The sequence below is a fragment of the Meleagris gallopavo genome, chromosome 4 (genome assembly GCF_905368555.1).
Source record: "Meleagris gallopavo chromosome 4, MGAL_WU_HG_1.1, whole genome shotgun sequence".
NCBI lineage: Eukaryota > Metazoa > Chordata > Aves > Galliformes > Phasianidae > Meleagris > Meleagris gallopavo.
The window spans coordinates 62,200,954-62,225,124 of NC_139407.1; the positions used below are offsets into that span (position 1 = coordinate 62,200,954).

The 24,171-nt window shown below is 39.8% G+C and overlaps 2 protein-coding genes across 3 annotated transcripts in view; both read right to left on the bottom strand.

Moving 5' to 3' along the window:
• The window catches only part of LOC146544533 (uncharacterized), a 33,219-nt gene extending 11,839 nt beyond the window's left edge, over positions 1-21,380 (bottom strand). The window contains exons 1-3 of the mRNA XM_085223590.1: positions 8,466-21,380; positions 6,219-6,285; positions 5,555-5,651 (exon numbers count right to left, since the gene is read on the bottom strand). Coding sequence (XP_085079716.1) covers positions 5,555-5,651; positions 6,219-6,285; positions 8,466-8,570 — 269 coding nt within the window. The 5' untranslated portion in view covers positions 8,571-21,380. The remainder of the gene's footprint in view (positions 1-5,554; positions 5,652-6,218; positions 6,286-8,465) is intronic.
• Positions 21,381-21,518: 138 nt separating this feature from the next.
• FAM193A (family with sequence similarity 193 member A) overlaps positions 21,519-24,171 on the bottom strand; it is a 72,982-nt gene continuing 70,329 nt past the window's right edge. For both annotated transcript variants that reach the window (XM_085223588.1, XM_085223587.1), the window contains one exon: positions 21,519-22,400. In XM_085223588.1, coding sequence (XP_085079714.1) covers positions 22,307-22,400 — 94 coding nt within the window. In that variant the 3' untranslated portion in view covers positions 21,519-22,306. The remainder of the gene's footprint in view (positions 22,401-24,171) is intronic.

Sequence of the window (24,171 nt, forward strand, 5' to 3'; positions counted from 1 at the left end):
TTAATGTGCAGCCAGAGGGCTACGACATTTTTTTTTTTCAAATAGATTTTCAAATTCTTTTGGGTTTTCCCCCTTGTCTCCCCATCCAACTGCTGCAGTCTGTACCTGCGGTCAGAGCTGCTGTGTGCTAGACGTTATCTCGCAGTCACGCAACCAGGGCTCTGCCTTATCTCACAGCCATGTGGGGCACATCGTCCATCCTGAACAGGTTCCTTATGCTGCTTGTCCCCCAGCCACCAGTTCTATGCCAAAAGCTTACAAACAATGGTGGCTGCTCTTGTTATTTTTAGTAGGCAATCCATGAACCACAACTAGGCTCCTGATTGTGTTTCTGAGCCCTAGAGACACACAGTGGCGTAAAGGCTTTGGAGAGGCAGGACAATGTTGAAGCAGTGCATGGACAAAAGAGAAGTGACCACACTTGACAATTCACACTGTATCAAAACACCTTTTTGCCATAATAGTCTCTTCTTTCTCCCACTCCAGCCTGCTTGTAATACTTTCAAACAATTCTCCTCTTGACTCTGGCACAAGCCATCTGTTCAAAACAGAAACGTACACAGCAGCAAACATCAACATTGCAAAAAGTCAAGGGGAAGGATGAGGTAGAGAAGATCGGAATGACAATCTCCTTACATGCAATATCACCTAAATCTTCACTCTGTCATGATAGTTCTAAAGCATGAAATCCAAGTGGTTTTTGGCCTTTTCCTTGCCTGCAGGTAAGAGGTTGAGACCTCGGAGCCTTTGGAAGATGCTGACTGATAAGTGTGGGGACCCCCATGCAGGCACTGCACATGGGCGAGCCTCCACCTGCAGGCATGGGGACACAACAGCAACCTGGTGGGTGCAGTTCCTGTGTATTGACAACAGCCATCTTCAGACCTGCTCCACATCCACATAAATTCTGACAGACAGCCACTGTTACGACCTCCTGAAGCAGGGGGAATGGGGCTTCCTTAGCCAACAACTAAGCCCTACATAAAATGTAGTATAGCAATGAGACCTAAAGAGATTATAAGAAAGGTATGAATTACTATAGAAAATAAATACTAACTTAAAACTGGTAGAAGTAGTAATTGGCTATTTTGCCAACCAACACCAGAAGCAGAATTTGACCCTTCACTGATTATTACAAATCTTGAGCCTAATTATTCCCAACAATGAATTGCAAAAAAATAGGGCTGGAAAACCTCAGATAAACCTGAGGAGTCCGAGCCAACCAAATTAAACAAAAGGAACTGCAGAGAAGACACTTCCAACAAGATGCAGCGCCATGCAAACCCACAGATTCTTATTTTAATCTACAAGACTTTCTTCTTTTTAATCAACATAAAAATTTGTTTTTATTCCATGAGGATGTTGTAAAAAGTGTGCAAAAATTCTTGGATGTGAGAGAAAACTTGAATAGCTTCAGATGCTCATTAGCTTCTAGACAACACAGCGTCTAGGCTTTTCAACATAAATTCCAGTTTCAATTCTGATTGTGTGTAACCTACGTTACCTCTTAGGTCTTGTTCAAATGATTCTTCGTACCACTAAATTGAACTAACAAATTATTACCATCCTTTAACAACCTGAATAGTGAATACAACACACAACTAGTGGATTTTTTTCTTCAGTGCTTATACAACAGTTTACTGCATAGGTAAAAGACAGGTTTTTCTTGACCCATGGACAGTTACCAATTAACACTGATGACTCACATCTTTTGTTAAAAAGTATTACTTAAAATCATCAAGTTGAATCAAATAAGAAACTCTCACTGACCATTACTGACACAGATACTTTCAGCGATATTTGTTTGCAATATCTAAAATCAGAGATAGCATGTTAGCAGAATGTCTAATAGATAGCATTATCTTTTAGCAGAAAAAAATAAGGCTAAGACTTGCAGAGGAGAAAGATAAACAACACACAACTACAGATAATTTGTAAATTCCCCAAAACTGGTCACCAACTAGAACAACACCAATAGTACAAATGAATCAAACCCTGATTTTGTTCTGATGCTGAAATGAGTTCACATTTTAGTAAAAACAAACAAACAAACCAAACAGTAGGCACTGGAAAGAAGAAAAGGATCATGACAGGTAGACAACAAATAACTTGAAAAAGTTTCCAATTCATTCTCAGTTGTACTTCAATCTAATCAAAAGTCAAAATGACCCCAGTGTATAACCTCTTCAGCACATGCACAGCCTGGATGAGATCTCTTGCTATTTGAGCTAATTGTTATGTAGGTAGAAGTCAAGTCCCTCACCCCCACCCCCACATAGATGAAAAACCCTAAGAGGAATTGATATGAGACTAAGCAAAGGCTGGCTCTTTGAGGCAGAGGCAGTGGAACATCTTGGGATTTCCTATTCAGTGTGTGCATTCCCATTGCAAAGCAGTGAAATTCTCAGGGCTGTGAAACTGTGCCACCTATGTGATCTTTCAGACAGTTTTGGGGAGGGGGATAATTCTGTGTGACAATTCTGTTGCTGTGGTTTGGTAAAAGATGGTTTCCTGCGAGGCTGGGCCTTCAACACAAGTTTCGTAAGAGAAAGAAAAAAAATGAAAAAGGTCTGACAAGCAAGCTAGGCACAAGCTTAGACTCTCCAGGAAACCACAAATTAACCTTTCTGAAGATGGTAGAGTGTGCTATTTCTACGCACCTTTATCATCTTTTAAGATGAGTGATGGAGGAAGGGCCAGAGAGGAGAGCTGAGCACAGAAGCAGAGATGAATGAACACAGGCATGAAAGAAGCAACAAGTGGGAAATGCCAAGCCCTACTGAAGTCAACAGAAATTTAATCAGCAGCTTCATGGAGCTGGGTCTGCAGCCAAAGATACAAATCCTTCAAGACAGGAACAAAGACAGATACCCAATGTTAGCCTGCGAGCACTGCATGGAAATGTCCCAGGATAATAGAGCAACCTACGCATGAACAGTGGGCTGGAATCACCAAGCTGGCCAGAACTACTGCAAGATTAAGCCACCACAACTAAACTGTGGTTGAGGTATGCTGATATTTTAAGCAAGCCTTCTGCATAGCAGGGAGGACAAAAGGGTGGAAATTGTTAGCAGGATTCTCTTTGAGCATCACTAGCCTTTACCACAAGGGTTTGAAAACCTCATGGTCAAGAGCAGCGGTTAGCCTCAACACTGCCTGTGTTAACATGCTCTATATTTGCTCCAGCTCAAAAAGCTGTAATTGAGAAACATGTAGCTTGTGGAACATAAGTATGACGCAGTATGGTTCATCTACTTCATTTGCTTTTGACACTTAAAACTGGGCAGCATTTCAAAAAGAGAGCAGCTAGGTGAGAGAAAGCATTTGTATCAGATTAATGGCTCTCAAATGACAGTGAACTCATCTTACCCTCTGCCTCGCCTCATGGTTCACATTCATTCTCTAGCAGTGACGAAACACAAAGCTGCATTCATTAGGCTGAACTCCAGCTTTATGTTACACACTCGCACTGCTGGACACCACACAAACTTCCAGTTATGATTACTAAGAGCTAGAGCAGAATCAAACACTAAAAATGAAGAAATATCAGTTGGTCAAAACTGGACCTTCATCTGACAAAGGCAAAATACCATTTTGCAGAAATTATGAGAATGCTTTCACCCCTTGCTATCATTTTTCAAGATTAGGTGAAAAAGCTCTGCAATTTTCTATAGCAGGTGACAATCTAACAAAGAAAACAAAATGGAATATTTAAGCATAATAAATCCATTCCTTAGATATTTTGAACATTTTAGTCTTTCAATCAAGTGACAGATCCTCTTCAGCGGTAGTTCCAAATATATTCATGTTTTGCATTCAAATCACATAACATTTTTATTTATTTATTTATTTTTGGCAGCTACTACTTCAACAAAGAAAAGTTGCTTTTAAAAAGTTTTTTTGCTCCAAGTGGAACAGTAAAGCCATAAAGCCTTTGGGGGAGAAGGAAATTTCTTCTTAGGAACAGTAATCAGTTTATACTTCTAACACAGCTGCTAGCTTGATTCATCATTAACTTCACTTGCTACAAAATTGTTTAGTCCAAGACTAAATGAGTCTCTGGCTTAAACATGAAGAGGAGACAGCAGACAAGGTAAGATGCCCCATACTCAGCAACTCTAACTTTCAGCAAGTCATTTAACTTAGCAGTTTATCTCCAGTTGACCTTACGAATATCATGCGTGCCCTCAGCTTGAATGTTTATATGAAAAGTGCTAAGCAAGTGTAAAATAATCTTATCAGAGCACTTTTTTTTTAATACTTGTTTAAGTAGCATAAACTACAGTGAAAGGTTATTAGGGTTACAAGTATAAACACACTCAGAATTAAGTTGCTCTCTCCAGCAAATCAGTTCCTTTGCTTACATGCTAAGGCTGCATATTTACATCATCACCAGGAGACCCTTGCCTCACTCAAAGCATAGCATGGACTCCAGGCATTCCCTAACTGGAACCACGAGGGGGTTGGAGCTCAATAACCTTTAAGGTCTCTTCCAACCTAAGCTATTCTGTGATTCTGTGATTTTATGAGTTACGTTGCAGAGAAATGACAAAAATCCTTCATCCTTTGCCAATACTTTGATCTCTTCCACCCTGCTGCTGCCTCTGGTAGAACACTGCACTGCCTTCAGCTGAGGACAAGTCGAACCAAGGCTGAAGCCCAGGTACAGTGTGCTTGCAGAAGACTAACTGGCTGGCTGCAAGCTGCCTCTTTATTCTTACAGCTTCCAACTCTAGCTCAGACCTATTTTCCCTTAAACTGAAACAGTCTTCAGCAGCTGTGCTGCTCCTCCTCTGCTCCCCGCAGGTGAATCTGATTCACAAGTCAACAAGCTAAGAAAGTTACAGTAAGATATTCTGGTAAAGCACACAAAAAAGGTCTACCTCCTTCTTGAAAGTGATTCCACTATTAATAAACTATTTCTACCTTCATGCTGTATCTGTATACAATAATATGGCACGGCAAGGCACTCCATCCCAAGGGTTTAGAGCTTGCATCAGTCTCTGGTCTATTTTATTTCAGTGTTTTTTTCCAGAACCAAGCATTGCAAGACATGTTCTTCTGACTATAGGCAGGGACAGTGAAGGAGAACAAACCCAAGCAATTTGATCACAGCAGCTCACTCTGACAACAGCTATTGCATAGTGCAGGGAACACAGCATAGACATAGGTGTGACAACAGACAAGTGCTGTGCCACAAGAAGTACAGATGTGAAAGAACATGGACCCATCGCTGAAGCTTTTACAAAAGAAATTCCATCCAACAGTGGGCAGAAGTTTAAGGAGTGGAAGAGGAAGGGATAAATCACAATGGTCAGCTGGTTTCTCTTTTGAAAGATTCTTTCATACCACGCACAGCAGACATCCCTCAAAGAGAAAGGACAAGAAGCAGCTACTGAGATACTACAGCAAGTGAGCACATAGTAACTTCCACAGCTATGGAGAAGTGCTATGGGGAAGTGCACACTGAGCTCCTAATAATTGTTCTAGGATAGTTCCCCTTCAGATAGTCAGGGCACAGTTTAGGAGCCATCACAATCTTACTGGAATTCACCTGAAGAACCCTGGACTTCTTATAATTATCAATAGTTGATGCACATATCTGAGTACAGATGAGGATGTGGGAGCCAGGAACTGCAGTCTTCCAGCTTCTGAGAAGAGAAGGAGGAAGTGACAGGTCAGACACTATCTGATTCTGCTCCTTTACAATGGAGAGAGGAAGAAAAATTTCTTTAGTTCTTCCTCACTGGGGACTAATTCTCAAGTCCACTACATGACAGACAGACACAATACATCACATTGAAAAGCACTGAAGAAAAGCAAAATCTGCCAGAAGTCTGAATAAAGTTATCACAGAAACAGAACACACACATACATTTATGCAAGAATATTAAGTAGGTGAAAGAATGTGCTTTTCATCTGTGATTTAGTGTATTTGCAAACTGTTTTAAAGAGTGGCAAAACCATAAGAGGTAGGCCAAAATAAATCTACAGATACACAAAACCACTCTGTATCATAAAAGCTGCATATAATATGAAAGAAATAGATTAGAAATGTCTATATGGTGTCTGAGCATATAGGACAGGAAAGTGAAAGTTTCATTGGAGTTAAAACACAGACAGGGTGCAGAAGGCATTAAAAGGCATCTCAGCAGCAAGGACAATGTTGGTGCAATCATAAGGAGCGTAAAAAAAGGCCAAAAACATGAGATATTCACCTTGCTGGGAAGGTCCGCTCTTAGACTTTGTTGAATATTGAGTCTGTAAACAACGCATGACCCAGAGCTGAAAAAGAATGGATTAGGGACTACTTCAGCAAACTAGGCATCCTAAAAGACAACAGGAGACTAGAGATGATGACTTGTAAAGGTCCCTTCCAATCTGAGTTATTCCAGTTAAAAATTTCCCAGGTGGCATCATAAATTCTTCGATAATCTAATGAAAAACTAAGGTACTAATATAATGGCAGTCTATCACCTTAAACACAGCTGTGACAAAACTGAAAAGCTGCTACACATAAGGACAGAAGACCTAACATACCAATGCATATTATAAACGGTCATTTTAAGTTCACCCACAGTTCTTACCATAAAAATTACACTGCCAGAATCTAGAACTATGCTTCTAGACACCGGCATCTCAGCTGAGAGCACAATGCAGCCAAACACAAAGTTGCTCTTTAAAACATCTCTCTAAATTGGAGAGAGAAAAATTTGAAGGGTGGACTATTCAATGGATGAAAAAACAGTTGGGTGGTCAAGGTTGGAGGTTTGTGGTCAGTGTGCAACATCTAGGTGGAGGCATGGCAAGCGGTGTTCCCCAGTGGTTTCATCTTGGGACTGGTGGTCTCCAGCATCTTTATCAATGACGCTGTGAGACTGAGTGTAGCTTCAGCAAGTTTGCAGACAATACCAAGCTGAGAGGTGCAGCTGGTATAATGGAAGGAAAGGATGCCATTCAGAGGGACTGGGACAAGCTTGAGAAGTGGGCCTATAAGAGTCTCATGAGATTTAACAAAGCCAAAAGCACTGTGTTGCACATGGGTTGGGGCAATGCCAGGTATACCTACAGACTAGGATAACCCCCTTGACAGCAGCCCTGCAGAGAAGGACTTAAGGGATCTGTGGGCAAAAATACATACATGAGCAAGCAGGAGTATGCTCTTGCAGCCCAGAAGACCAACAGAACAGTAGCTGCATTAAAAGAGGGGCAGCCAGCAAGGCAAGAGGAGATTGTTCCCTTCTATTATGTCCTTGTGAGGCCCAACTGAGTACTGCATACAGGCCAAGGTCCTCCTGCACAAAAGAATCAGAGTTGTTAGAGCAGGTTTAGAGGAGGGCCACAAAGTTGATCAGAGAGCTGGAGCACCTCTCCTATGAGAAAGGCTGGTCTTGTTCAGCTTGGAGAAGAGAAGGTTCAAAGGAGACCTCATTATGGCCTTCCAGTACTTGAAGGGAGCTTATAATCAGGGGGGAGATGGACTGTTTACACTGTCTGATAGGAATAGGAAAAAGGGAGATGGTTTTAAACTGGAAGAGGGGAAACTTAGGTTAGATGTTAAGAGGAAAGAACTTTTTACTCAGAGGATGGTGAGGCACTGGAACTTCTCTGAATTGGGCTGTTCAGAGAAGCTGTGGATGCACCATCTCTGGAGGTAGTCAAGGTCAGGTTGGATGGGGTGCTCAGCAACTTAATTTAGTACCTAATTAAGTGGTTTGCAACCCTGCCCATGGCAAAGGGGTTGGAACTGGATGATCTTAGAAGGTTCCATCCAACTCAAGCCATTCCATTATTCTTTCATTCTTTGATATCAGAAAAATTGTTAACACCACTGCTTCCCCCCCATCACCAAGGGTTGACATCAGAGATCTGGTGGCTAAATTTTATTCCCATAATACTGTAACACTGAAAGGCCCCTAACTCTTACAGCAAGCACGTACACAGCTTCAACAATACAGTAAAATAACTAATTCATTTAGGACAAAAAGGGACTAACAATTTTCATGTGGAAGACACCCAATCCCACTCATTGTTTTTGCTAGCTTTTCCAGTATTACAGGGCCTCCTCCTTTAAAGCTTGGATGCAACTGTTAGCCTGGAAAAAGTTTCTTAGTAGAAATCATCAGCATCCTGCTGCTGCTTTGTAAAATAGCAGTGTTTTGATGTAATGCCAAAGTAACCATTAGCACAACAGGGTTTAAAAAAAAAAAACCACTCTCCAAAACTAATTACATAATATTAATTTTACATCATAGTAATAACCAGTTTGAAGGAGCTAACCTGGAAATACAGGAGAATCAGCACAGCAAAGGGAACAAACCAGACAAAAACTAGGAAAATGAATAAAAATACAAGGAGCATCTCATCAGTTCTCAGACCCTTTAATTGAACCACCAGCAAGATAACTCCATGTACATGTTCCAAATTCAAGTAGTAAAGCAAAGCTACTGCAACTACACACTTACACCCAGTGCTACAACAGGAGACAGCAGAGCTGGAACAGTGTGTGTCTTGAGACAATGGAAGCTTTTGAAGTTGAAGTCTTTCAGACCCTTCTTGATACTGCACATTCACAACTGAGTACATGCACTCATAGAAGCTTGCTTTAATGAACTGAAAGCCTCAACTTCCCATTGGTGTGGCAGCTGGACTTTTTCTGCAATGGAAATGATTGTCTAGGCAGCACTTGCGTAGGGCTGCAGACACCACTGAGCTGTTCAAGTACCTTTTATAATAAAAATGAAACTATGAGGAGAGACCATTCATTCTTTACCTCTGAATCAGGAAGTCCACTCATTCAAGCAACCATCAGCCCACACTGCAACTTAGCATTCACACCACCCCTTCCACTCTTCCCCCAAACATTAACTCACAAAAAGCTACTCAGAGGTGTCCTTAAGCTCACCAGGAAAATCAGTGGGAGCTTTCAGTAATGTTGCTTATAGTAGCCTAAGGTCAACAACTAATTTCAGCGAGGGAAAACCCAATGCCATTTATTTAGTATTTTCTTTGTTTAACACACAGATCGTGTAAGTCAAAAAAGGGAAAGGCCTGAAACAACCATGATGTACCCAAAGTGGAACAGTATTCTGTGTCAACAAAAAACAGCCCACAACAACATTGACAAGCATATCACACTGCATGCCAGTTGCTACACTATTCTGACGAGAATAAGCACTTACCACAATGCTTACAACATTGTTTTGTCACATAGTGTAACCTCCCGTAAGAACAGAATCTCTACCTCAAGACTGAGCTAACCCAGGAACGTGACCATCCAGCATTCATTAGTAGATACAAGTTATTCAAACAGAAATTGTCAAGAAAAGTTGCTGATTTAGAAACAGGAGATCTGGATTCTGTTCTCATCTCACTGTTCCAAACCACTAGTTGTGATAACTAGCTCACTAAAAGGAACATCACATGGTTTGAGATACATAAAAGGTATTAAAATAATTCCAAACAGCCCAGAACACATGAAAAACAGCCGCCCTTCCTCTACCATTATCACAAGGATAGATGAGGAACCATGAAAGGAGAAATAAGTAGGTAGAGATAGTGGAGATTTAAAATATATATATATATATATATATATATATATATATGCGTGGAAAGAACAAAATGAAGAATTGGGAATGCTGCTTCATTTGCAAATCCTTTAACAGCAAGAGTTAATACATGTCCAGAACTTTCTTAGGTGCCTTTTTTTTTTTTAAATACAAATAGAAAACTTAGTGACATGAAAAAATGAGATAAATCTAGAAAATGAACAATAATTACTAAAATGCCAATTTATTACAACTAATAAGTCATTAAACAGGCTGCAAAAGGAGGTCGTACCTTCCATCCTAAAAGATTTAAGGCCAAACTGAGTAAACATCTAGATAAATTGATCCGTTCTCAAAGCTAACCCTGCTTTGAGCAGTTGCATTAGAGAATTCCACAAGTCCGTTCTGACCTGAAAAATCTTACCCTGTGCTCCTATTCTGAGATTTTTTCTGGTTTCAGCCTCTGACTGAAGAGACCATCCAATTTTTCAAGGCTTGCAATACAGACATGAACACAAGCAACATTCAGAGTTAAAATTCCCCCTGTAACCAAGTAACTTTTTTCCCCAGCAGAATAGAAGCCATCTTGTGATCACCTGTTGCCAGGTAATGCAGCAGCTTTGAGAGAGCAGCAGAGAGCTGGCAACAGCCATACAGTCTGCACAGGGAAGGTGCTTGAGATGACCTGGTGTGGCCTTACCTCTAGCAGTGGGTGCAGGTTTGAGCACCACAATAGAAGGACAAGAAACTATTAGAAAGCATCCAAAGGAAGGCTATAAAGATGGGGAAGGGTTCAGAGGGCAAGATGTGTGAAGAATAGCTGAGGTTCCTTGTTTTGTTCAGCCCAGAGCAGAGGAGCTGAGGGGAGGCCTCATGGCGGCTACAGCTCCTCACAGGGAATGGGAACACAGTGCAGAGCTCTGCTCTGTGTGACAGCAACAGGGCCCGAGGGACAGCATGGAGCTGTGTCAGGGGAGGGGCAGCTGGGGGTTAGGGAAAGGGTCTGCACCAAGGGTGGTGGGCATGGAATGGGCTGCCCAGGACAGTGGACACGACCTCAAGCTGCCAGAGCTCAAAGAGTATTTGGACACCACTCTCAGAAATATGGTTTGAATTTTGCGTGGTCCTGTGTAGAACCAGGGGCTGAACTCCATGACCCTTTCGGGTCCTTTCTAAATCAGGATATTCTATGATTCTGTGATTTCATCTATAAGGAATGCCCAGGCTTAACACGTTACACTTCTGTGCCCTACCAGATTTCAGGGCTTACTGCTACTGTGAAAATTGCTGCCTATGCTCCATGTTTGCAATTGGGCTAGATTACAAATCCAGTAGGCAGTGATGTGGCAACATGGCATCTTGCAGCATGCATGGCTTAAGTCCACCTCCTGGAACTATCAAACCAGACTGAATCATACAGAATTGAGTCAAGTTCAAAATCTGAAAGGGAAGCCAAAGCTTCTGTAAAATGCCCATTTCCTGACGAGCAGTAGCCAAACCTTCTGCTGAGTGCAGACTTTCCCCCACCCTCCCATGCTGCCCAAAAGCACCACCAGTAGCCAGCCCCAGCCCTGCTGGCAGTGAGTGGGCACAGGATGCTCAGTACAGCTGCTCTTGCTCCACTCTCCCATCTGTAATCACTCTGCTGTGCTACAAGTCCAGCTAGTAATGCTCTCTAGAGCACGTTACCTGCCTTCATAGATCTGTGCTAAACATTCATTTTCTTAATTAACACAGGGAGAGCACAATAAGAATTCCAGCCAAACTCATAAAACTATTCTATTTTGTCTTCTGGTTTCTCCCACCTCTCCTGGCTAGAAGCCCTCAGGAGACAGGCAGAGTTTATAGTACACTTTTTGATGTCCAGTTGGCTGTCCCATATACTTGGGCAGGAACAGCGAACTGCATTGGTCATGTTTTCATTGTCTGAACTGACATGTCAGACTTTTCCTGCTCCCTCCAGAGCACAGCTGCTATGCTATGCTCAAAGAGCTCATCCACTGTTTTATCTGCCCTTTGAGATATGTGCACTGAGACACCATGCATGGGATAACAGGGACAAAGAAATTGAACTTATTTGAGGTGCTGGAGCAGGCTGCCCAGAGAGGTTGTGGCTGCCCTGTCTCTGGAGGTGTTCAAGTCCAGATCGGATAAGGCCCTGGGCAGCCTGATCTAGTATTGAATGTGGAGGTTGATGGCCCTGCATGTGGTAGGGGGGTTGGAGATTCATGATCCTTGAGGTCCTTTCCAACCCTGGCCATTCTGTGATTCTGTGAAGTTATTTAAAATCTGGATGAAATTTGAAATAGTCCTGATGCTGATCTCTATTCATGAAAAAGCATCTACTGCTGGCAATGGCAGACAGCAGAAGATGACTGTGAACATAAACAGGAAGCTCACTTGGCTGCAGAGCAGATGAACTTCTGTACAGGCCACACCACTCTCACTATGGGCAGAGCATTTCCTTTCCAGGCCATCTCTTACATCTAGGGACTGCAAGAATTCTACTAAAAAAAGGAGAAGTATTTCAGCAATTCATCCTAGGGGAAGAACAGTACGTAACCTCCAGACTCCAAAAGGATTGGATCCACAGCAATTACTCCTGTGGTTCCAACAGCTGATGTTCAGACAGAGTGTATTTTAAAGATGAAGCTTCCAGTGTAACCAAACTTTTTTGGTTACACACTGGGCAAATGGAAGATCACTGACATGAGCATCACTACTTCAGCAAAAGGTACTTAAACATTTCAGATTACCCACTTGGTCTTATCGATCCTGAAAAACTTGCAGCTTCTGCAATCCCAGTAACCCCACTTTGGCTAATGTAAAGCAGTCAGTACACTCACATCTTCTGTTCAGATCACGGCAACTCTCTAAAAGCATCACACCCTCCTTGCAGAAATCTAGTATCCAGAGTTTTGTACTGCTGGATAAAAGAACAATTATTTCCTCAACTAAACATTCCATAAAATCAAAGATAACAGAAAACTTCTTTTCTTTTTTTAAAGAGTAAATCAAGTGCCAAATTTCATACTGAATTCTCAATAAAAAGCTTGAAGAGGCAACTTTTCATTCTACTGGAATAAAGTTATCCTTCCAGACCAGGAGGCCTACATACACTTGCCACACTATTTGCATATTCCTTGTCTCCTTCCCTCATGTTAGCATAGCAATAGGTGATTTCAATTCTCTCTACACTTCTCAGAGGGAAATGGCAAGATTTAGTAGCTGCATTAGATGAATCCATTCTGAGCTGATCATCTGAAATTAGCCCACTCTATGCAAATGAGTACATCTGCTATGAAACAAGACTCCTCACTCAATACAAAACTTACTGCTTCTAATGAAAGTTCTTAGTTTCTCTCTATAAGAGAAAGTAAGGTGAACAAAAAAAGTCACGTGCTTTCTTGGAAATTCATTTCTAGTGGGTAGATATAATTGTCACTGTACAACACAGTAGACAATCACTGCTTGAAGTCACATTTATACCATAGCTGAACTCCTTCCAAAGTATTCAACATGCGAGCCGTAACTTCTTCGTACATAGGATGGTGATATTGTAGCATTTAAGTCCATGCAGTACTGACCCCAGAACACAACCCACACCACTAATTAGCTTTTAATGCTCCTATCGCCTCATTTAACTGCTGCTGCTAAAATTTTGCGTGACACCTTTCAGATGAAAATTTCCCCCATACCTCCATTCTGTGTTCTACAAACAAGCATCTTTCAGAGACATAAGAGAGCTATTTAATAATGATTAAAACATCTTTCTGTGTAGAACAGTGATACGTAGTTTTCAGATCACTTCACAGTTCCCACTCCCTCAAGGAAATGTGGTGACAGGAAAAACTGCAACCAAATCAACCTGATTCCCTGATGTGGTAAGACAAAAGACAAATTTAAAACTAGGAGACAAATTTAAAACTAGGAGCAGGAAGGGAAAGGTGCACAGAAAAACAAAGCACCCAGGGGTCTGTATTACTTCCTAGTCACAGCTTTGAGTTACATGCATCCCGCTTTATCAAAATCTTTATGAAATGACAGAAGACCAGGAAATCAACAGTTCCTACATATCTCACTATCTTCTCCAGCACATACCCTTACTACGCTTGGAATGAAGGAGCTGAAAAAACACCAGACCTCATCTACAACCATGTAGAGAACAGCTAGGAATTTTACTTCATTTTGACCCTAACAAGCTTACTCACACAGCATGGTCTGACTACAGTAGAGGCTGCTCCATCTGGTTTTAACCAAGCATCTGTCCACACATGATAAGAAGTGCTATGGCATAATTACAGCCTTACAAGCACGTGTGAGATAACAGTTTAACCAAAGAAACTAGAAAATGTAGTACCAATTCCTAAGTTCTATTGCCACAAAGCCTCCACAGTACATTATTGCTTACACAACCCAATTTCTTCATAAGTACTTTCAGAGAACCTCAGTCACAAGGTCTGTTTAAAAGCAAGAAGGGACAATTGTTGAGACAGCTTGGGATACGTGGCTTAAGTTGCACAAAAGAACAGAACATTCGGTACATAGAACACAATGAAGCCAAAATCTCAAATGCTTTACACTGTGCAAACTCACCTCTTTCTTTTCTTTTAAAAATTTTTAAATCCATACCCTCTACAAGCTCTCACAACATAAGTCAGGCAAGTAATCCAGCCACAGCCACAGGCCTCTGCTGAACTGAGTTTGGTCTTTCAAATTCTCATAGAAAAAGCAGGGTGCAAAGGGCTGCTTTGCACGAGTTGCTAAGAGAAGGAAGAAAGTGTCTCACTCTCTTTCCTGCCCCAGTTATTCCAGCTGTACACTGGTCTGGGAAATCAGTCAGTTTGGAGATATTTTAAATATAACTATTCATTAGTAATTATCATAATGAAAGACCAACTCTCAATTTGGCAATTTGCTACTGAAATACAGGAGTAACAGTAAATGAGAAATACTGTCAGCAGGTTGAAGCAAAAGCTTTTTCAGAAAGTAAGTGGATTAAATCAGTCCTCTAACAGAACAACACAACTTTTCCAAAAAGCTGCAAGCCATAAAAACTTGCACTCAAAAACTTCTTCATGCTTTACAATTTAAGCTACAATGCAAAAAAAAAAAAAAAAAAAAAAAGGAACTACTAAAGACTTCATGATGGAAAAAAAATCCGCTAGTATACATTTTAGAAATATTTTTACATTATCTTTTTTCCCCTTCTTCATTTACTCGCAGCTACCTCATTTTGGTTCTCAGAGAAGATAAAATTAAGTTGAGCAGTGCACGTTTGCTGAACATAGCCATGAAATAAAGGGTTTTATAAAGTTTAGGCCTACAAGATAATGTTACCACAAGCAGAAAAATATAAAGAGGAAGTAGGATCTGAAGTCAACATCTCTGCGCAATGTTTAAAGTCGACACATTTAAAACAATGTTATCTTTAAGACCACAGGCCTGTTACACCATGTAATCACACACTGAAACAGAACATCAATTTTCATACACGTAATTGAAACAGGTAACATGCATGCTTTTCTCATTTATGTTGCATTATCTCCTGCAATCTAACATTCAGAAGGCATTCCAGACCATACGCAAAGAGCATTAGGCTTTTGCTTTTCTCCTCCTCAGTCATTTCAAAACACTATCACTTCCACAATTTCTCAACCAGCTGCACTGTTTCCTCATTGGGCTACTTTTGTTTGGGTGAATCTGTATTGCCAGAAGCATTATAAAGAGCGTCAACTGCTATCAAAAATGAATCTAAGGTATAGATGATAATCTCCCAGTTTGAACGCATAAGTGTTTTTGTTTGTTTAAACAAGAAACTGAGCAATAAGCTGAATCACCCAGCCAAATCCAGAAATTAACATCTAAGACTGTATTTGTGCTCCAGCTCCCACAATCTCATACCTTTACATGCTCACATACTGCTGGTATGAGAAAAGGGAATTGGCAAGCAGACCAACCCCTACACCACATTATTTAAAAGACTGACATTGAGAGACAAACATATCTTTATATGGGTAATGACTTCATTTTAAGACTCCTCTTCTGTGTTTAGTCTACTTGCATGCATCACCATGCAGATTTTGGCAATATCTTGAACTAGAATCTCTGTCCAGACCTAATCCATCCAGACCTAATTCAAGACTCCCTCACTTTCTATGCCTAAGATATTTCAAAGCGTGCAGAAATTATGTTCCTATTGCACAAGCATAGATTGATGTAAAAAAAAAAAAAAGTATTTGAATGAAGAAAAAACCCAACACCAGCTACCAGAACAAAAGCAGGAGACCGCAAATTCAGACCAAATAAGAAGATGCCAGCTCTTTCTAGTAACTCAGCTGTGGCACATTGAATGCCCAATGATTAAGAGGGGCTTAAAAAGGATTTCAGAAAAGCCATTGCTATCATGATCACAACTGGTGGTCTTTGAACTGAAATTAAGAAATATTTTGTAAGAGAGTAACACTTCTGATGTTGCTTGAGAATTATTTCTCATACCACTCAATCGGTACACTGACCTGCTTAATTCTTACTTTCTCACCTTTTCATCTCCCTGTGTAGCATTACAACCCCAGCTGCAGCTTATTAGAAAATGTCAGTAACATCTGAAACTTCTTGCAACTTTACATGTGCATTATGTTAATTCTTTCATCATCAGTGCACAGCTACCAATAATGCTTTTGTATCAGTTTACAGAGCAGTAAAATACAGTCCTAAGCAGATAAGTGATGTATTCAAAACCTACTTCTTGCAGGTTGTTTGACAAATTGCTATAAAGTGTTTAACACCTGTTATAGCTCAGATAAGGAGCAACATATTACACATCAGACTAAAGCCTTTTGCCTTTATTCTGTTCTCACCCACTCTCTATATACTTAGAAACATCAGGCCATCTTATCACAGATTACACAGAAACAACAGGCATTCCCAGGTTTATTTTATTTTTAAAAATGTACAGTCAATACTCCATTTTACACAGTGAAGATACCTCTCACTCAAGGAACATAACTCATGGTATCGAAAGAATAAGCTTTTCTACAGAAAAGCATTCAGAAATTTTCCCCACCTGGTGAAATATGTAAAGTATGATCAATGTAAATGACACAAGATCAAAGGCAGCTGGGAGAATGAATGACTGAAACAGTTTCAATATAGACCACTAATGGCTTGGGCAAGTAACATGCAACCCAGTTACATTATTGAAAAGGTTCATCAATTCTTTAAAGGGACTTTTCAGATATGCCCTCAGTCTCAGAAAGGAAGACTACCTTTTAAAGCTTGTAAGATGGATGACAAAGAAAGATTCAAGTAGAAGCTGCACATAAGATGAATGACAGCAAGCCGTGTTTCCATTATGCTTTTCAAACAGAAGAGTCTGTTCATTTGCTAACCAGGAGACAAAGACTTAATCAGCTGGCTGCTACAGAAAGTAAGAGTAAACTCAATTAAGAAATTGAAAATATGACACTGCATAACGGAGTAGAGGAAGGCAAGAGTACCACTACTCCCACTTTCAAGAAACAGTTCAAGCAATCACATCTTTCGCAGACAGCAGGACTGCAGAGCTGTGGTCTCACTTATAGTCATGAAAACTCACTCACTAGAGCAAAGAACTTATACCCTGATATAATCAACATATGTCAGTGAATAAGGTGATGAAATGCTATATAAAATTTGTCTTTCCCCCTTAGTCTGTTAAAGTTGGTCCAAGAGGAGCTGTTTTTCTTAGAATTTGGCTATTTCTTATTTGCTCGTAACTTATCAGTGCCTATAAATACCTGAAGGGATGACAGAATCAGGCTCTTCTCAGTTGTGCCCAGTGCCAAGACAACAGGCAGAGGGAATAAACTGAAGCACTGAAGGATCTATCTGAACATCAGGAAATGCTTCTTTACTATGCAGATGAAGAGCTGGCACAAGGACCCAAAGAGTGAGGTCTCTTTCTGGAAAAGCTTCAAAAGCTGCCTGGGCACGGGAGCTTGGACACCCTGCCCTGGATGGCTCTGTTGGAGGCAGGAGTTGAACTAGAGACCCAAGCTACTCTCAGCCATTTTGTAAACCTGATCCTGTGAAAACAAGACCAAAAAAAAAAAAAAAAAAACCCCATCAGAAAACCTCATCTAAATTGCTCTTAGCTGCACTGTAGAATCCAGTTAATGGTCAAGTAACAAATGGACAAAAAAGCTGCAAAACGTCCTGAATACAGAGTGTGTGAGATAAGGCTTATATATCCAAATACATTATTCCAAGTGACTCGACTCCTCCCACTTTTTTCTTTTCATGGAAGAAGAGGACATTACTGTTTAGATACTGCCAGTTAACAAAAAATCATTTGATGTAGATGAATGGTTTGCAGCATGCAATCTGTTGGAGCAACAGCAGGCAGCAATACAGGTTATCCGGTCTGATGAGTTCAGCATCCCAACTTGCCACTCTCCAGAGCCCTGGATTTAAATCCTGTACTTGAGACATAAGAAAAAAGCACCCTTAGACAACATCATGCTGCTTGCATGCACAAGACTACCATCCCAAACCGTTGTACTAACTTGAGTCGGCTGTCTACTTAAAGGAAAACAAAATTGGGAAGCAAGTCTAGACATCTTTTCCTCAGAAAAATCAGACTTGTATAAACTGTGACATACTTTATGTGGAATGCATGCTAGTTCACATAATATAAGTTGCAGATAATCATGAGTTAATTACTACAGTATTTTATTAATTTTACCATGTAATACTACGCACCCCTTTTTCCTCCACAGGTACTACATCTGCCTACTGCTTCCTTTTATAATAAGGATAAGCTGAATGTAACTATTTTTGCAGCAAAAATGTTAGCTTCCTATACGTTCTTTACCATTAACATATTTGAAATGATTATTTTATGGTTATTAGGGTCTGCCAAAGAGATGCTGGCTTGAATTCTCTGTTTAGCTTTCAGGAAAAGTGGTGAAGAAAATGAATGTAGGTGTTGACACAAGATTACCAGGTACTTATCAGAAGTCAGTCTTCTGAGGATTCTAGAGAAGAACTGTCAAGTTGTTCTCTTGTGCTATGTTGCACCTATGCAGATTTGTGGATTGCTGTACTGTCACGCAGATATACTGGAATGAACATTTAGGTAACAGAGCCAGATTTCATAGCAACTGCTCTCCTGGTGACTCTGCATAAAGAATAGCTAATGACATAATATTATTACATATTCCTGATAAAAAAAATACATTCTGACTGGTAGAAGGTTCACAAAAAAAAATAACTGTGGAAAACTCAGAATAGATGATCAATATACACCTTCTCTAATTTTCATTTTACAATTTCTATAAACCACAGGATAGAAATTGGACACTAGCCACTTGAAAATCCTATTTTTAACTACCATCTCTGTAAGCAGAACAATAATATTTCTTCTAGACAGTACAGTTATAGAAAAACAAAGCTTTACCTGATGCATTTTTCATCAGCTTATGTAGATTCAGAGTGCAACGACAGGTACTTTCTTCAATATCTCTAAGCACTGGCTGGAGGAGGCCCAACAATACATCTAAAAGCTGCAGCAAAGCTGAAACTGAACACACAAATGTGAAGAACAGAAATGATGCCAGAGGTCTGGTGTTATTTCTCTGTTCAGTTGGAAAAACGGAAAAGAAAATAGAGAAGACATCTTCCTTTGAACAACAGTTGCCTCAGAAAAGAGCAACAGCAAAAAATTTACTCCATTATAATGTATTTAGGTCTCCTCTACTGGAAATTATACCTGAACGTACTGTCTCTGGATTTAACACATCTGAAGTTGCAAAGCATTTTTGTGTCCAATAAGAGGCCTTAGCGTTGCATTTCAACATATTTCACATCGCTACTTGGGCACTAGAGAAACATGCTCATAATTCAGCAAATCCTTATTAAAACCATTTAATGAGCAAAGTGGCAGTAATTAACTCATTTGCCCAAGGCCACAAAACCGAAGAACTTAGTTTATTACTTTTAAATCTCATGCCTCCCAGACGGCTCTGCACTTATCTTCACTTAATTAAGAATTGCGAAAAACAAGACTTGCCTTTAAGTTCTCATCAAGGTGCAACAACAACAGATCCATTCAGATTTGTTCTTCGTGCTTTCTGTGCACTGCATGCGCTCACATCAGCTATTCTGATAATAGATGAAGCTTCAGGCAAGTATATTTGAAAAAGATAATAAATGCAGACATATATTCCCTAGGACTTCCAAAGGAGTCCTTCTGTTCTCCTAATTGAGGATTTCAAAATAAAGAAAAGCATGTCATAATCATGTACCATTCATAACATCTTTGTTAACAAAGAACAAAGACTACTTTTTCCCCCAATTTATTAGTGGAAACTATAAGGAGTTTTCTAACCCCATTAAAAATAACTCAATATTCTTCAAAGCTTTCCTAATCTAGAGAAAATGGAATCCGCATCACTGTTTGGTCACATGACATCAACTCATTTTTCCACTCCATGCCCCAATTTTAGAGCAAACATAGAGGGTATAAGTGATGACATACACTGCCACCTTGTGTTATAGTTTAGAACTGAGAAAGCCTGCAAGGATTCCCAACACATCCAGCTTCAGGTGTTCTAATAGCATTTTTCACAGCTGCTGTGCCATACTAAACGCATCTAAACTGTTATGTAACTAAGACTGAACTCAGGCTGCAACAGATGCAAGTCTCAATGGCCCCAAGAAACAGAAAAGCTCACTCTTCTCCAGCAATTGTTACACGTATTTTGAACAGTACACAGTATTTGCAGAGACAGCAAAAGCTCAATGGCACTGATATTAGCTTTTAGGTTTGAGATGCTCTTCCTTCAGCCCAGGTAAAAAAAAAAAAAAATATTAAGTTACTCCATTATATGTTATGATACTCCATTAAAAAAACAATGAGGCTATGCAACTACTTTCCTCCTCATCTTGAACCTGAAGGGTAACAAAAAAGTTTTCCCCTTTAAGCCCCAGGTCAGTAATTTGATAATGGGTATTGTATCATCCCCTCCTCTACATAAGGAAGGCTGAAATCTCATTTACCTACAATGGCTGAATGTAAACTGAGCAACTATATTCTGAATGAGCAGCACAATCTAGGATGGGAACTCCAGGACTGGCAGAAAAGGGATATGAAATTGTAGGTATCTCAGTGGTTTGTAGCCAAGCCAACCCTCCTGCTACATACTGGCCTTTAAGGGGAAATGGAGGCAACAATTCATTCAACATTCTCAAGTCTTAAGCCAAGTGCAGTTGTACTGTCTTGCAAGGCAGTCTCAAGCTCAGCAGCTATATCACAAAATATGTTAGCAAGTAGAAGAAAAAGAAAAGGCATGGGAATGGTTCTGTAGAAGGAAACTAGTGGGCTCTGGAACTGCATTGTCCTTTCAAATATATATTGAATGGAAGTTTTATTTTCTGTAACGAAAATAAATTTTATGTAAGGAAAATAAAAACGGAAGACTGGCCTTATAAATTAGGTAAATACAGCCATCCAAATGAAACGTAGCTCTATTCTAAATAGTAGTGTATCAGAAAAATGTTTCTAAGTACATTATCTTTACACAGATCAAGACTAAAGTACTATGCAATCTGTAAAACACCACTAAATTGTTAAATACTTACACAGTAGTAATACTGAGCCTACCTACTTCATTTCTACACTAATATTACATTGGAAATATTTGTATTACCTTGTTTCTCAAAGTATCTATTAAAATAGAAGCATTATAGTAATTCACAGAATTCACAAACAACTCCTGCATTCAGCAGGAATCTTTGCTGCACTAGCAGACAGCTTTTCCCATCATGTGAGGTGGAAAACAAGAGTTCCTAGAGAAACATGCTACAATTAAGTAGCACTCACTGACCAATCCTGAGAGAAGGTTAGATTTAGTTTAGAATACCACTCTATCCAAGTACATTTGTTTCTTCCCTCACCCCACCCACATAGAAAAAAGCAAGACACAGGTCTTCTGCCATACTAATGTATTCCATCTTTCAAAAAGAAAGACATGATTTTAATATTACTTAACAATATGTTAAAAAAGTAGCCAGTTAGGCTTCAGTGTTAATACAATTATACACTCTATAACAGATTCGATAGTGTGAGTACTGTTCTTTTTTTAAATTTTCTCATTCTGCAAGTATTCTTACACAAGCTGGCTACAAGTCAGGAAAAAAAAAATCAAAACACAAATAGCGTAACTTGTACACTCTTAAACAGTAGATTGTGAAAGAACTGAGGAAATACTTGTCCTGTAAGAGCCTCTTTTTCATGAAGTCATGTCAGGAGAATTTTGGAGCAGATGAAAGCACAACTGACTAGGTCCATTCCTTTGTCAGGAGTCAGAATGACAAAACATAGCTAGATGCAGAAGTGACAGGAGCCACTGCAGATGATGCAAACTAGTATTTTGGCCTCCACCCAAGCCTAAGCAATTTAAAGTCTTTGAGGCCAAGGCATTCAGAAGGAGATGGAAAAGAGCTATTGTTTCATCTCCAACGGCATACAGCTACAATCAAGTAAGTCTCACTCACAGACTACAAGCACACAAGCTAACAAATTCAGGTAGAAAGTGGCAATTTTTCAGTCCGCAAGAATTATCAGGCCAAAGGGTTCAGTGCAGATCCACACAGCACTGGGGACAAGGCAAGGCAGCACTGGCTCAAGACCAGATAAGCTCTCAGCACAGCAGGACAGGTAAGTGGAGTTGTCGTTCATTGATTCCTGCAGGATTCCCTCCCCATATTGTGTCATTTCAATGTGCAGCAAAGGTGGTTTTTTTCAAGCTAAAATTGGACCAGTTGATGGAAAGTCTCTGCCTTGTCTGTCTGGCAGAATCCAAGCAGAACCTGAAAAAAAAAAAAAAAAAAAAAGGTGATAAAGTGAAGCCAATATATTTCAAAAAAAAAAAAAAAAAAAGAAAGAGAAAAACCCACCACTGATGGCACCCCTTTTCTGAAGGGCAGTTCCCATTCAGAAGGGCAAAACTTCATAAAAAAAATTTATTAAAAAAAATGATTTGCCCATTACCCATGTAGATTAGAAACCGGTTATTTTAAATACCACTGTATTGGCAACAGCAACTGGGAGAAGAAACAAGGAATACTGCATAATTATCAGCACAGAAGCTTGTTGGGTGTTAACCAAAACCAGAACTAAATACAGAATAAACTGTATTTATCAAAACCCCTGTAACAACCAGAATGAGTAGTAGGTAATTGATAAAGCACAAGCGTCAAGGGCACAGAACACTGCTCTTTCCTCACACCAGTCTGACTACAGCAGAGTGGCATTTGAACTGAAAATTCAGGAAAGGATGTTTGTAATACAGCAGACAAATAGTCCACACACTAGAAGAAGAATCCTTAGCACAAAAAAATCCACTCAGTTGTATCCACTGGGCACAATGAACACTTAGGGAAGAACTTTTGGAAAAGGTTGGCATGCACTAAGACAGAGGCATTTCAGGGACTGTTAATTCATGCTCAGGTCCTTTATCGAGGTCTGATGTAGCTTGTTTGGGCTAGAAGTTCCATGACAGCATCAAGGTAACTCCTATGTGAAGGAGTTCCCTCTATGGAAGGCTACATGGTTTCTCCAAGAAATGAAAACCAAATAAGGGGAGCAGACAGAAGGAGAGAAATAGGAAGGGTACAGTGGACAGTCAAGTAGATTTCTTTTGTTCTTTCCATGCCAAAGTTAGAAGCAGTTTGCAAAATTAATTCTGAAGTCAAGGTGTAATAATGTATCTGTCACTCTGCTCCAAAGCAACAAGAAAGGGCGATAAATTAACAAAATCAGTAAAAAGATGAATTCCTGTGGAGCTTACTGCCATGAAGAACAAGCAATATTGCTAGCTTGCTGTTGATTACATTGGAAATTATTAAATGACACATATTAAAGGTGTTTCCATGGTGTTTGCCTAGAACAGCATTTATAGGGGCATTTCAGGCATCTCATCTAAACATGAAAATCGGTATGCGTGCAAACTGTACAGTCACACAAACTTCTTCACAGATGAAAGTTAAATAGATCGTATCGAGTTGATTAACACTCATAACTGTACTGTTTTACAGCTGTTCATCTGGAATCATGTATGGCAAACTCTTGTATAAATTTCAGCCACACTTTTACATGTAAAGAACGCATTTCTTCACTAGCACTATTAATATATGTCACGTTCCAACTATAAAACCTTTCAATCTAAATTACAAAATCTGTCAGCTGGTCAGTCATTCAAGAGTATTTCTGGATATTTTAAAACACTAACACTGATTTAAATAACATACAAATTTTGTACAGAAATACTCAGCACACAGAAGAAGCCGTCCTTTGCAAGATTCAGATGTGTATATTACTTCCCAGGCACACAGACTATCAAAAGTATGTAAGTTCAGAAAAGATTCAATACCTATATGGAAAGCCTGATTTTGAAAACAAAGAAAGCCCTACTTTTTAGGGCTTTAGCTGTCTTGTGAAACAACCATCGATTCTAAAGTATTCAACTACTGAAAGTTTATTTATTTATAACTCTTTTTTTTTTTTTTTTTTTAATCATGACAAAAGACTAAGAAGTATTCATGGACAACTAGCACAGCCAATAAGTGAAGAACATAAATT